Source organism: Artemia franciscana, chromosome 18 (assembly GCF_032884065.1).
Source record: "Artemia franciscana chromosome 18, ASM3288406v1, whole genome shotgun sequence".
Classification (NCBI taxonomy): domain Eukaryota; kingdom Metazoa; phylum Arthropoda; class Branchiopoda; order Anostraca; family Artemiidae; genus Artemia; species Artemia franciscana.
The window spans coordinates 18,981,165-18,997,350 of NC_088880.1; the positions used below are offsets into that span (position 1 = coordinate 18,981,165).

A 16,186-nucleotide genomic window follows, 5' to 3' on the forward strand; every position below is an offset into this window, starting at 1 on the left:
ATACACATGTAAGTACTATGATAAGGCAATTTAACATCAACCAAAAGACACTCCGAAACTGAGTCTACTAACGAATCAACAACCACAGAAGACTTAATAGAACAATGAATATAAATACAAATCCCTCTTTTAGCTGAATTATTAGATACTTAATTATATTGTAGTAGCGGCTGAAAAAAAATAGACGGGTCACTGAAATGTTTTGGTAAAACTTCGGTAACAACAACTAAATGCGGTTTACGTTGCTTTATTAGCTCACTAAACTCTTCCCATTTAGATGACAGGCAGTCTGCATTTGTATATGTCACCAAAAATTTATCACTCAGACACTTCAACTTTTTTAGGGAGTCACTCTTCGATGCTCGCGTAGCTATTTGGGGTTTCACGAAAAGAGTTATTATTCACGAGGGTTAGTCCGTTTTTGCTACGTTTTATTTTCCAGTTAGTTTCGCCAGCGTCTAATTTCGATTTCAGCTCCTGTTTCAAGGCATCGTACTTCTTTTTTTCCAACAGTTCAATCGTAGTACGATCATGAGAGACTTTGAACAAGGGGTATGTAGCTTTGATACTAGCAGTCTCGGACATCAGAAAGAAACAAGCTGTATCACGTTCTACCGGTGTCTTGAACATCAACTTAATAGGCCTGATCTTACCAGGCGTATGTTTACCAAGTCTAACTGAGTAGCTACATTTCGCAGGGCAAAGTACAAGTAGCTTGTCGTTGAAAAATTTGCAATCGGTCTCGTTTTGTTGTCTACGAGATGACAAAGTAGCGTCTTCAGCTAAACCAAACATGATCAGGTTTTTTTGTTTTCCCACAATATCTGACACATAAAATGAACTTAAGTTCGAGCTACTGACACTGATTTCCTCGTCCTGTTTCACAAATTTTTCAGTTAGGCTTTTTTCCAAGCTCTGACACTTCACCCCTATTAGGTTCTCGGTAAAATACTGGACGTCGGAAAGTGTGCACTTATTTTTCAGGTCATTCTCGATTTCAGCTACTTTCCGTTGGATAGGCTCTAATAAAGTGCAAAACTTATCCTCCATCGCCTTAAATGACGTTTGAATTTCACCCCTCAAAATATCTTTAATTTCTGCAGATGTCAGCCCTTGGTTGATCGTGTTTTTCTTTTGTTTACATACGGGGCAGAACCAAAGTGACCCGAGCCTCCGAGTCATTTTTGTGAATAAGTTGTATTCCGGCTCTGTCATTTCCAAGCATACGATGCATACCCAGGATTCGCATGAGTCGCAAAGCAATGCAAAATCGTCTTCTTGCAATTTGGAGTCACAACCTTTGCACTCATCAACACCTTTTTTGGGCGAATGTCTTGGTCTTTTTTGGGCAACTGTGTTAGACGATCCTTTATTTTTCTCCATAACTCTATCGTTGTAATAGTGATAACAGTGCGCGCGCGCTAATTTTGAAACCAAGCGTACACGTGGGCTAATTAAAACAAGGTCGAACAAAATAGACCTTAAATAACAAGATTGACCTTAAAAATGCGAGTTAGGGTAATACACCACTCTATAGGGTCACTTATTAGCAAAGCAGGTAAGCAGATTGATACTTATTTCCTCTGATTTTTGAAGATTTTTGGATTACACTTAGATAAGACAAGAAAACAGCGTTGCCAATCGTCTCAATCATATATATATATATATATATATATATATATATATATATATATATATATATATATTTATATTTAACTACGTAAAATTTGCAAATATACAAAATTCTTTGCTGTCACATTGTCTGTCCATATAAATAGATTGTCAGGTTTACCAGCTCTTGAACTTGCAACATAATAATTGTCCATGGGAAAACAATCCGTATTCAGATCTACACCGCATTTTGCTTTGATGATGGTTTGCTCTTGATGATTTGTTGATGGTGATTGCTAATCGAACATTCCCTGTGTCCCCGTCGTCATTTATGTATCCCCCTGTGCCCCCGGCGCCCCCGTTGTAGTTGTTTGTTTTTTTAACTAAAATCTGGTAGGCATTGATGACCTTATCCAAGTCAAAATCCCAAACCCAATCATCATCGCTATCATTTTCAGTTTTGATATGTTTTGGCTCTCGCTGTCCAGGTGGATTTTCATCTAACTGCACAGTTTTGCATTCTTTAGCCGCAAGCCTGTTTTCATGCCGTTCTTGTGATTCCTCGGCGCGCTTTCTTTTCTTACTTTCCCTATCAGCCGCAAGCCTGTTTTCATGCTGTTCTTGTGATTCCTCGGCACACTTTCTTTTCTTACTTTCTCTATCAGCCGCAAGTCTTTTGGCATAGACTCTTTGAGCAGCTTCCTCGGCTGTTGCCATTGTAGGTTCTTCAGTCATTTTACAATTAAAAATTTCTCTTTCAACGATCTTCTTACAATTAAAAATTTATCTTTGAACGATTTTCTTAAATACTTATAATGACGTCATATACTAAGCATCGTCATAACAAACATGGCGACAACTAACTTCATGACGACATACAGCTCAATCCTTATAATGACGTCAGTCGACAGACAGACAGACACACAAACAAACAACTTATTTTTATATAGATAGATATACCAATTCAAAAACGAATGTATTCAAGCCGAAGTAGCTGAGTTGGTAAAGCGTTATGTTCCAGGTTCTAGGTCCGAGAGGTTCCAGGTTCGAACCTTGGCTTTAGCATTAATACAAAAGAAGAAAAAAAACTAAAAAATGTAAAAAATACAAAAAAAACTAAAAAGAAAATACTAAAAAAACTAAAAAAGCTAAAAAACTAAAAAAAAACTAAAAAAAAGGTAAAAAACTAAAAACTAAAAAAGAAAAAAAAAACTAAAAAAAAGGTAAAAACTAAAAAGAAAAAACAAGTAAAAACTAATAAAAAAAAACTAAAAAAAACTAAAAAACTAAAAACTGAAAAAGAAAAAAAACTAAAAAAAGGAGAAAAACTGAAAAATAAAGGAGAAAAAGAAAACTAAAAAAAAATAAAAATAAAAAAAAACTAAAAAAGGTAAATGTATTCTAGCCGAAGTAGCTAAGTTGGTAAAGCGTTATGTTCCAGGTTCTAGGTCCGAGAGGTTCCAGGTTCGAACCTTGGCTTTAGCATTAATACAAAAGAAGAAAAAAATACTAAAAAAGGTAAAAACTACAAAAAAACTAAAAAGAAAATACTAAAAAACTAAAAAAGCTAAAAAACTAAAAAAAGGTAAAAAACTTAAAAATAAAGGAGAAAAAGAAAACTAAAACGTCATGTTTGTCGACTATAAATGACGACTGGGACACAGGGACACAACTACAACGGGGACGCCGGGGACACAGGGGGCATATATAAATGACGATGGGGACACAGGGAATGTTAGATTAGCAATCACCATCAACAAAGACTGACGAAATTACAGACCGGGATACAAATGACGAAAGGGGCACCGGGACACAGGGACACAGGGAATACAAATGACGACCGGGATACTCAAAGAGAAATTACAGACTGGGACATTGGGACACAAATAACGACCGGGACACTCAAAGATAACGGGGACGCCGGGGCACAGGGGGATATATAAATGACGACGGGGACACAGGGAATGTTCGATTAGCAATCACCATCAACAAAGCTCAAGGGCAATCATTAGAATAATGAGGTATAGATCTGAATACGGATTGTTTTTCCCATGGACAATTTTATGTTGCATGTTCAAGAGTCGGTAATCCTGACAATCTAGTTATGTGCACAGACAATGGGACATCAAAGAATGTTGTATATTCGCAAATTTTACGTAGTTAAAAACATATATATATATCTATCTATATTCACAGGTGGGACACAGGGACACAACTACAATGGCGCGTAACTAATATGGCGCGTAACGACTTACGCGCGCGGGGGGGCTTGGGGGGGCGAGAAGCGCCACCCCAACAGCTAGTTCCCTATAAATGTTTGAAGAAATTGCAGTTTGAGCCCTTGAAGTGACTTTGAGGGATCAAAATAGCGCTTAGTAACCAAAAATCTACAGAAAATTTTCTAAAAAAAATTATTTAGGGAGAAAAAATTGCCCTTTCGGTACATTTGTAGTTTCCAAGATAATTTAGCAAAGCTGAAAATGTATAAGTCACTTGATATTTTTTTTATAAAGCAGTTCATGGTAACGGACTGTAAGTAAAGAGTGACGCGGCTCAATAGCAGCCAAACCTCTAAAGAACGGAATTTTGATATCAATAAATATATCAATAGGATCAGCTTATAATGATGAATCCAAATATATAAGTACTATTAGGCTTAGTATTACCTACTAAATGCTGGAAGCCTGAAAAAATGTGCTTGATTTTTGAAAATTGGGGAAAATACTCACTAAAAGTTAAAAAAAACCTGATGAAAACCACACCACCATATTCAGTATATCAGATAACCCTACTGGAGAGATTTTAAGCTCCTTTCTGCAAAAATGGGAAATTTTGTCATTTTTACCAGAAGGAAGATAACAAATGCGTCTTTACATGTTTTCTGTTTAGATGAGACATTTGCAAGCGTTTAGATGACATTTGCAATCCATTTGATTACTCCGGTAAAAAAATTCCTTTTGCATAGTTGTAATTTTGTGGCATCAATTCGCAAAAAAGTTGAGGGGAGGGGAAAATCTATTCTTTCAAAATATGGGGGAGGGGCAGCCTTCTTTGAATTTTTTGATGAAAATATAAAAAAAATACTTTTCAACAAAAGAAACAAGAAAGGTATTTCTAAAAATCTTGACGAAGGTCCCCTTCCCGTACCGATTGACACCCTTGTTGAAATTATTGAGAATGTTCATATCTCACCACATAGCTCAATATTGTCACAAACGTTTGGCTTTTAGTACACCATTAAATAAAAATGATAAAAAAACTAATTTGAATGAATATAAAGTTAGGAGTATCTGGACTTCGATTAAAATTTTGATTAACATTTTAATGAATCAGTCTTTACTAAACAACTATATATTTTATTTGGTACTTTTATTAATTTACTCCAGAAGTTAAAAATAAATGATACCTATAGAAATGGTACAGAACATGAAATAAATGCTGCTCAAAGTTTGTTTATATTCTGTTTAATATTTTACTCCGAATATGAACACTAATTGAAAGGAAAATCTTTCATGTAAAATTGAAGTTTTCTAGTATACTCCACAAACTTACCTTACTGCTACAAAGAGACAATTTGGATTCAGCCTAAAAATTTCTCTTTTTGGCTTGTGGTTTTAGAATCACTCATTTCCCCAAGACTTAAAACACAGGGTGGGAGGTGACTATTCTTCCCCTTAGATTTTAACAAATATCCTAATTAATATCTTCACGAAAAAATACTTGTCCTCCAACCCCAAGTAGCGTTTAATCACAGAAATTTGGAGGGGGAGGGGGCAAAATATATTTTTCAATATCTAAGAATGGGGCAAATTTGTCGTTTTTTCAACAAAAATACTAAAAAAGACGTTTTTCCGTGACCCCAAACAAAATGTTCTTAAAAATCTAAGGTGGGAGAGGGGGGGAATAAAAATGTAGAGTAACACAGGCTCCCAGTCCCTCCCCACTCTAATTAGTATGACTGACCATCCTTTACATTTCCATGAATTGGCACCCCAGTTAGAAAGGTGTGTATATCAGGAAGCTCTGATTTGTAGAATTTCATTTCTGAAATCCTACAATCCCTGTAAGACAATTTCATTATCTTACATCGAATGTCTAGAATATATCAGGTAAGAATAAAATCAAATTTACGTTTTCCTACATTAGTTGGAAATTTCATTTGCATTTTCGATTAGTTTTTCCTCATCCCATTCTTCCAGTTTACTTCCTCTTTTCAGAGTTTTGTCACACCGTTACCAGCCGGTGATGACAATATTTGCTGAGCATAACCACCATTATTCACTTGAAAATGCTTTTTCCTGAAAACCTAGACAAATTATAAATATACACGAAAACAAACATTTATTAATATATATTCAAAGTTACATAAAGACTAGGAAAATTAAATGACTAGGAATTAAGCATTTGAAAAACAAACAATTTCGTTTTGAGAGTATGGTAATTGTTTTAACATTGTCTTTTCATGTTTTATTTTAAGGTTAGATATACATTGTCTTATAATTCGTCTTAAATCAATCATATTTTATTCATATTGAAGATTCTGGATACAGTTTTGTCACGTTTTTAAGCCATATGGTACCCCTTCATATGATTTTTAATAAAAGATAAATAAATGTTATTAAAATGTTCCGTACTATAAAAGATATCTTAAATAAATACAAGAAAATATTTTCTCGGTGGAGATGGATTTGTCAAATAATTTAAATATTAATGTGATGAATATTGCAGAGGAATGATAGATAACACCACAGAATTACATTTAAGTATGGTAAATGTCTGCTACCTCATTAGTTTGAAAAGTCTATTATTTGCCTCATGTTTGAGCTTAAAACTTAACTTGAACTTTCCCAAATTTTTATTTTATTTGTATCACGGGAAAAAAAATGACTTTTATGGATTTCTTCGTGCAAAAAGGAACTTCTAGACAGCTAAAATAAAAATAGCAATTGTTTAAGACTGAATAGGGAGGAGATTTCTAGATGATTTCGTCTTCATATAACCAGTGAGGATTTGCCTACAAATAAATTTTTACTTTATTTCTCTTTAATTTATTTTAAATACGGTTCAATTATGAAATAGAGTGTCAAATCTACCGCTTGAACGTTTAGATTCTTTGGACTATTTTCTAAGCAAAGTTTATTATATTTCAATAATTCATATTTAATTTTTCAGAAGTTAATTTAGGCTATTTTACTGAATTGAAATCAGACTGATTCGGATGCTATTTTAAAGACATATTAATAACATAGATACTGAGCACAGTACATATTTCAGCAATGTCTGTTTTCAATCGTTTTCGTTGATGAATCAGCTATATTTTGCTCACTCAATAAAAATGTTTTTATCTAATTAAAGCGCGCCATTACCGCTGAAAATGTTTACTTATCAAAAACGAAAAGTGTGTCTGCACTAAAATGTTCGTTTTCTGCATCAAACTGCACGTGAATCACCGTGTGGCCCAAGTTTGATTTTTGTACTGGAACCTGTATGTTTAAGCTAAGTCATCTTGGTGCATATTTTAGAAGTAGTATCACTCAAAAACAACTTTAAAAAAACACTGGTCGAGAAAAAGACTAATACAAGCTCTGAACTTTCTGATCGCCCACACCTGCCATTAGAAAACTTTGTGGATGCATTCCAATTAACGGATAAGAAGAAGTTGCAAAGGATGTGTTATAGCCACCAGCTTGGGCAAGTGGATTTGGAACGTGCTTGTTTTCAGGAGCTGAAAGACTTGACCCACTTTGCCATCTGTTTGGCTGTGATGGTGAACCTGAAAAGAAAAAAAAAAAAACAGTTAAAATTCTAGAAGATTTTTGGAAGTTGAGATGCTGTCCTTCAGTTGGTGACGTGTGAAGTTGACAGTCTTTATCCTAAGAAAACAAATTTGCTATTGGTCCTAAGTACACCATCAGTAATAGGAAAATATCAACTAATCAACAGTTTCTTCTAAACACATTTCCTGCTCAGCTGGCAAAGTATATGCATATTATTGGAAGGGATGGAACAATGTAGAATCCTGAGATCGCTTTTTAGGAGGAGGGGTTGTCTAGAGGTTCCTTCAGCATTCATGCATGGTTCTTGTATTGGTGAGGAAAATCAAAAAGAAAAAGACATCCTACAGTGTTGCCTTTTCCCCCAAACCCGAAAAAATATTTAGCCATTTTTAAGAATATATATATATATATATATATATATATATATATATATATATATATATATATATATATATATATATATATATATATATATATATATATATATATATATATATATATATATATATATATATATATATATATATATATATATATATATATAAATTAATAAACAATTATTGCTTATTAGAGAGATAAGCTTAGGACTGCAATAAAGTTCCAAGTAGTGACAACTCTGATACACAGCAAAACATACAAAAAAAAACTAGAAATAACTCGAGGTATCTCTTGAAATATTTCACGAATTTAAGACTGCCTTATTTCTCTGATTCATTTACATTTTTCCGAGAATTTAGCTGCACAAGAAAACTAAATAAATAAAATAGTGTTTTAGCTATACATTTGTGGTTCATAGGAGTAATGATTCTGATGCGGCATTTTAACTTCTTATCCTAATTTAAATGTTTCTTGTTTCAAATAATTAGAGTTTTGACTAGACAAGTAGTAACTGATGGAAATGGATCTGGGCCACTGATCTTAAGCCAATGGTTACGTAGATAGTATTCTAATCACTATACAGCCCTCTTCCATTGATCAGATCAAAGAAGCCCTGTCTTACCTTCAACCCTGTTTACTACTAAACAGAACATGAAAATACATGTAGATAGAGATATATTGTGGAAATTCGTCTCCCCAAGGTCTACTGGTAAATCTGAAAGGAGACTTGGAAAAACTAAAACTTAACTTAACCCATTAATAAAATTATTTAATCCTCCGCCCCAATCGTCGGCCCTGGTAGTCTCTATTGAAGTAGCTGCTGCCCTGTCAAAAACAAAAGCCTGTAGATTCTAAATGTTCTATTTCAAAACTATACAAGATATGAGAACTATTTGTGTGATTTTCATTTCTAATTTCACCTCGTTTATTTTTAATTTCCATTTACTAGTTGTTATTAGGAATTGCACAAGTTTTATCAAAATACTGTTTTTTTCTATGATGTACGCACTACGCACATACTCCTCCTTTACTCCTCGTGCCTTATCAGGCACGAGCGCAACATTTTTTTTTTTGGGGGGAGGCATATTAAGATAACCATTACTTAAAGAAAAAAACTGCAAAAACAGGCGGTTTAAATTCTAAATAAATGAAACAATTAATGAAGGTATTGGGTGGTTTTGTGGGGGGAAGCGGACGAGCCCGTGACTCTTTCCCAAGGATGGATTAAATAAAAATTGTTGTTTATGTTTTACGATTGTGAAAACTACAGGAAAACAAAATTTCAGAGTAATGTGTATTGTTTTTATGTTATCGAACCTACAAAATTCTAGCTTAGGAGAACAGAACGCATTGGCTGAGATGCAACAATCCAATATTTATCGAGGAAAGTGAGTTCCCCATGGATCTGATGAAGACAGTACAAGACAGATTATATTCCAGTACAACAAGAAGAAGACACATGTACCTCCCTTGCAGTTCTCTGTGACGAATTAAATTGCTAACACTGTCCAAGACCCTTTGACTTTTAGACAGGTCCTATCCATTCTTATCCCAATTAACAACAAATTATCAGGGACAATCCCCGGGATCTTGTACATTTCCCTAACCGAAGGGGAAGCGTCCAAGGAAAAAGTAATCAAAACACTTGGGATTTCATGTGTTGCACTTAGCTTGATTGAAATTATATAAAGTCATAATGTTCCCACATGACAGTCGATGGAGTATAGTAATAAACAGGCGTTTGATAAATGACTAGCTTTTTATTTTGTGAAAAGCGGGCAGCGTATAACTTATGAGGATCTGATATCATTTTTAAAATTGACAAAAAACAGAGAAATGAAGGCAGATGGGGAGGGCTCGCTACTGTAAAACACTTGTTGCAGCTAGAGGGGTGATATGAATGGGGTACTTGTTAATTATACGGAACACACCCAAGAAGTGGAGTTAGGCTAATCCTTATGAAATACACCTAAAAACGATAAAACATAATGCTTTAGTAACAAAATCTTGGAAACTACAACAGAAAATTATGGAAAGCAGGCCCTTAAGTACGTATCATATTACATAGCTTCTAACCTAACCTAACAAAACCAAAATACCAACGCAAAATGTTTAATTTAAAAATATCTACATTGCAGTTTTTCTCTCTCAGGTTAAGCTGATTATCACCAATTGCATACTGAAATACAGCAAGAGATCGGTTTTTGTCTGATTTTACAGAGCGTAAATCTTGAGTGTATTCCGTTTAATTAACAAGTACCATCAGTAGCACTATAAAATACTGATCCCACAGCTAATGAAGTCACGATTGATTTTGTATTTGCTATTAACTTACTTTGGGTCGCCTCAGTTGGGGATAGATCATATTTTTGAATTTAATACTGTGGCTTTTAGTTGGCCACAGTAATTCAAAAGGCGCTATGTGGCATTTTTATTTAAATTGTAGTGTATGTGCTACCAGCTTCAGGTGCTGCAGCTGGAATGATTGATAATAACACTCTTAACTATTTCATTTGGCCTCAGAGATACTAGTTTGTTTTTGGCTTTTCTAAAATACCTTTTCTCCTTTTTTGCTCGCAGAAACAGTTAGGAACCAAAATTTAAAGTGTCAAGGTAATTTAAAGTTTTAATTGTAATCACGACAGTATCTAGTATTTTACTTCGGGGGGGGGGGGATTAAAATTAAAAAACATCATAAACGTGTTTTTATGCATTTTTATTACGTTTTTACGAGTCAGACAAATACTTGGGAGGGGGAGATTCGAACTTCTAGCCTCCGCCTTGGATACGACCTTGATTGTAATGTAACAATGCAGTCCAAAAGTCTGTACAGCTATGTTTTGTAACTTCACTGCTCTTGATTCAATGAACCACGCTGAAATTTTAATAATAGTACTAATATTTTGATAATACAGAGAAAAGCATTTGGAAGGGGAAGGTTCAAGCTTCTTGCCTCCGCCTTGGATACGACCTTGATTGTAATACAACAACGCACCCCAAAAGTCTGTAGACCTATGTTTTGTAACTTCACTGCTCTTGATTCAATGAACCACGCTGAAATTTTAACAATAGTACTAATATTTTGATAATACAGAGAAAAGCATTTGGGACGGGAAGGTTCAAACTTCTAGCCTCCACCTTGGATACGACCTTGATTGTAATACAACAATGCAGTCCAAAAGTCTGTACAGCTATGTTTTGTAACTTCACTGCTCTTGATTCAATGAACCACGCTGAAATTTTAATAATAGTACTAATATTTTGATAATACAGAGAAAAGCATTTGGAAGGGGAAGGCTCAAGCTTCTTGCCTCCACCTTGGATACGACCTTGATTGTAATACAACAACGCACCCCAAAAGTCTGTAGAGCTATGTTTTGTAACTTCACTGCTCTTGATTCAATGAACCACGCTGAAATTTTAACAATAGTACTAATATTTTGATAATACAGAGAAAAGCATTTGGGACGGGAAGGTTCAAACTTCTAGCCTCCACCTTGGATACGACCTTGATTGTAATACAACAATGCAGTCCAAAAGTCTGTACAGCTATGTTTTGTAACTTCACTGCTCTTGATTCAATGAACCACGCTGAAATTTTAATAATAGCACTAATATTTTGATAATACAGAGAAAAGCATTTGGAAGGGGAAGGTTCAAGCTTCTTGCCTCCGCCTTGGATACGACCTTGATTGTAATACAACAACGCACCCCAAAAGTCTGTAGAGCTATGTTTTGTAACTTCACTGCTCTTGATTCAATGAACCACGCTGAAATTTTAACAATAGTACTAATATTTTGATAATACAGAGAAAAGCATTTGGGAGGGGAAGGTTCAAACTTCTAGCCTCCACCTTGGATACGACCTTGATTGTAATACAACAATGCAGTCCAAAAGTCTGTACAGCAGCTATGTTTTGTAACTTCACTGCTCTTGATTCAACGAACCACGCTGAAATTTTAAAAATAGTACTAATATTTTGATAATGCAGAGAAAATCATTTGGGAGGGTAAGGTTGAAACTTCTAGTCTCCACCTTGGATACGACCTTGATTGTAATACAACAATGCAGTCCAAAAGTCTGTACAGCTATGTTTTGTAACTTCACTGCTCTTGATTCAATGAACCACGCTGAAATTTTAACAATAGTACTAATATTTTGATAATGCAGAGAAAATCATTTGGGAGGGGAAGGTTGAAACTTCTAGCCTCCACCTTGGATACGACCTTGATTGTAATACAACAATGCAGTCCAAAAGTCTGTACAGCTATGTTTTGTAACTTCACTGCTCTTGATTCAATGAACCACGCTGAAATTTTAAAAATAGTACTAATATTTTGATAATACAGAGAAAAGCATTTGGAAGGGGAAGGTTCAAGCTTCTTGCCTCCGCCTTGGATACGACCTTGATTGTAATACAACAACGCACCCCAAAAGTCTGTAGAGCTATGTTTTGTAACTTCACTGCTCTTGATTCAATGAACCACGCTGAAATTTTAACAATAGTACTAATATTTTGATAATACAGAGAAAAGCATTTGGGAGGGGAAGGTACAAACTTCTAGCCTCCACCTTGGATACGACCTTGATTGTAATACAACAATGCAGTCCAAAAGTCTGTACAGCTATGTTTTGTAACTTCACTGCTCTTGATTCAATGAACCACGCTGAAATTTTAAAAATAGTACTAATATTTTGATAATGCAGAGAAAATCATTTGGGAGGGGAAGGTTGAAACTTCTAGCCTCCACCTTGGATACGACCTTGATTGTAATACAACAATGCAGTCCAAAAGTCTGTACAGCTATGTTTTGTAACTTCACTGCTCTTGATTCAATGGAACACGCTGAAATTTTAACAATAGTACTAATATTTTGATAATGCAGAGAAAATCATTTGGGAGGGGAAGGTTGAAACTTCTAGCCTCCACCTTGGATACGACCTTGATTGTAATACAACAATGCAGTCCAAAAGTCTGTACCGCTATGTTTTGTAACTTCACTGCTCTTGATTCAATGAACCACGCTGAAATTTTAAAAATAGTACTAATATTTTGATAATGCAGAAAAAATCATTTGGGACGGGAAGGTTGAAACTTCTAGCCTCCACCTTGTATACGACCTTGATTGTAATACAACAATGCAGTCCAAAAGTCTGTACAGCTATGTTTTGTAACTTCACTGCTCTTGATTCAATGAACCCCGCTGAAATTTTAAAAATAGTACTAATATTTTGATAATGCAGAGAAAATCATTTGGGAGGGAAAGGTTGAAACTTCTAGCCTCCGCCTTTGATATGACCTTGATTGTAATACAACAATATAGTCCAAAAGTCTGTAAAGCTATCAGTAGAGACTAAATCAGTATTGATTTAGTCTTTGAACTGTGAGGACATTAACTGGATTTAACTCTGAATCCGATTGGATTGCGCAACTAGTGAAATTGATACAGTAAGAAATTAAGAAATATTATTAATTTTGAGAATTAAAAGAGTGTACACGTGAAGCGGTTTAATGGGACATTAACGTAACCCTAATTTGCAAGCAGGATCGCGGCAACTGAATCTGAGTTAGAGAAAACACAAAATGAGCTAATGGAAAGCATAAACTCAAAAGTTGTGGAAAGGCTAAAGGACAAAAATACGATGAAAGAATCGGTAGATAGTATTGTTTCGCAAATCCATGATGTGATATCGGTTGAATACAATCCGAAATTTTTGAAAATTGAGAACTCACTAAAGATATTAAGAAGCCAGATAGAAAGTCTAATAGACAGAATTGAAAAACTGGAGGTAAAACTAGATGATTTTGACCAGGATTCGTTACTGGATAGCTTGGTATTTTATGGATTAAGGCAGCAGCCTAACTTCGACCTCCAAACCACCATAATTCGCCTTTTATCTGACAAGATTAACCTACCCAGCGTAACAACTTCTGATATGGCGGCCGTTTACAGAGTTAGAATGAGCAACCAGCCTGAAAGCTTGATAAACAAAGTTGCTCCAGTCATAGTGAAGTTTACTGATAAAAAAATGGCTCAGAAAGTCTATAAAGCAAAAGCATCATTGGCGGGTAGTGGTATATTTATTGACGAAGCACTTACAAGAAGGAAACGTGATTTATTGAATGCACCGAAAGAGAAATACGGAAATAAAAATGCTTGGTCAGATCGCGGCCAGATTCTTGCAAAACCATCTGGTCAAATCCATGTCAAGAAAATTCGATTCATATCTGACTGTGTGTAATAAATATTTGTTTTGTTGTTGTTTTTTCTTACTTATTTATTTATTCTCTTTTTTCAATTTTTGGTTTACTATTTTATTATTCTTTTTTTATTGTTTTGTTTATTGCTTTATCAAACTGAACAGAAATTATTCTCTATATGAAGGGTTACCCCCTCTTCAATACCTCGCTGTTTACGCTATATTTTGACTGTTTCTCCTATTTTTTTAGAAAAGCTACTGAAACACAAGGGCCGTGTAATTAGAATAGGAACCCTTATTAAAAGTCCTAACACGTATAGCTTAAAGAGCAAGGTATTGAGGAGAGGGCAACCCTTCATATACAGAATAATTTCTCCTCCTCAGAATCACGCTCTTTACGCTGATGTTTCTATTTTATCCTAATTTATTAATAAATACTCCTAAAACACAAGGGTCACTTAATTAGACAATTAAGAAGACGAACTGTAAGTAAGGAGCGACCCGGAAAACTTTGAGATAGCCATTTTGTTCAGCATAGTCTGAAAATCTAATAACTATGTCTTTGAGGACGACTTAATCCCCCACAGTTCTCGGGGGAAGGGCTGCAAGTTATGAACTTTCCCCAATATTTACATATAGTATTGGTTATTAAGATTCATACAGACGTTTCCAGGAGGGATTTGTTCTGCTTTGGGGTCAGGGGGAAGTGTTATGTGGGAGGATCTCTCCATGAAGGAATTTTCATGGGGGAAGAGAATTTCCATGAAAGGAGCGCTGGATTTTCCAGAATTATTTAAAAACAATCAGAAAATAAATGACAAGCAAATTTTTTCAACTGAAAGTAAGGAGCAACATTGAAACTTGAAATAAACAGAAATTATTACGTATATGAGGGGGTTCGTCGCCTCCTCAATACCTTGCTCTTTACGCTGAAATATTTTTAAGCAATTTTAAAAGAGCTATTCATTCTAATTAAACGACCTTTGTGATTCACGGGTCATTTTTAAAGAATTAGAACAAGTTTCGAACTTCAGCACAAAGAGCGAGGTGTTGACGAGGAGATGAATGTCCTTATATTACGTATATTGGGGAGTCAGACCCCTCGTCAACTTAAGATGAACAGAAAATATTACATATTTGAGGGGGTTGCCTCTCCTCAATAGCTTGATCTTACGCTAAAGTTTTTTTAACTTTAAAAATAGGTTATTATTCTAATTAGACAGCCTTTATGGTTCAGGAGTAATTCTTAAATAACTAGAACAAAAATCAAACTTAGGTTATTATAAGGTTATTATTAGTTAAAAAAAGTAAAATTTATATATAAATTTCGTTTTAATTATTCATGTACGGTGAGCCAAATTCAAAACCTAGATTAATTCAAAACGTTCAGAAATGAAATAAAAAACAATAATTTTTTTTTAAACTGAAAGTAAGGAGTGACATTAAAACTGAAAACGAACAGAAATTATTCCAAATATGAAAGGTGCATTCCCCTTCACAACGCTCCGCTCTTTACGCTAAAGTTTTTATTGTTTTAAAAAGTAGAGTTGTGAGAAAGAGTCAAAGTTGTGGGAAAATTTCTTATTGTTTTAAAAAGTAGACTTGTGAGAAAGAGTCAAACTTAAGCGTAAGGAGCAGAATGTTGAGGAGGGGACAGCCCCTTTCAAATACCGAATAATTTCTGTTCGTTTTAAATTTACTGTCGCTCCTTACTTCCAGTTAAATAACTTTTTTGTTCAATCCTGTTCAGAAGCCAATTTTATCAAATCTACTTGATTTTGTTTTAGATTTTCATTTCAAATCACTTGATTGACTGGTCTATAAACTTTAATATATAAAGTCAATAATCAGCATTTGCTTTGCACATCCGTAAGAAAATCCTCAAGACATAACAATTGACGCTCAAAAGTGACAAAAGGGACATTAAATTATGATATTTAACTAGTCTGTTATCCAGATAATCAGTTGCATCTTTCATTATTTATAAAATTGTTGTCTGTAATTATGATAGTAATCTTTTACCATCCTACTCGGTTCCCAGCTTTCATAACTTGCTAAGATTTGGTAAGAAGAGCGCCATAAGGTACCCCAAAAAATGCTGGTTGTTTCTACTGAGAGCTTATATCCATATATTCTCAGTTCTTACTATTCATATGTTTTCCAATTTTCATTTTTTTTTTCATTATTTTTTTTTTCAACTCTATAAATATGATTAAGG

General features: G+C 34.5%; 1 protein-coding gene across 1 annotated transcript in view; it reads right to left on the minus strand.

Annotated features, from left to right (window-relative positions):
* Positions 1-5,935: 5,935 nt before the first annotated feature.
* Positions 5,936-16,186, minus strand: part of LOC136038708 (paired mesoderm homeobox protein 2A-like) — a 65,101-nt gene continuing 54,850 nt past the window's right edge. The window contains exon 7 of the mRNA XM_065722030.1: positions 5,936-7,384. Coding sequence (XP_065578102.1) covers positions 7,185-7,384 — 200 coding nt within the window. The 3' untranslated portion in view covers positions 5,936-7,184. The remainder of the gene's footprint in view (positions 7,385-16,186) is intronic.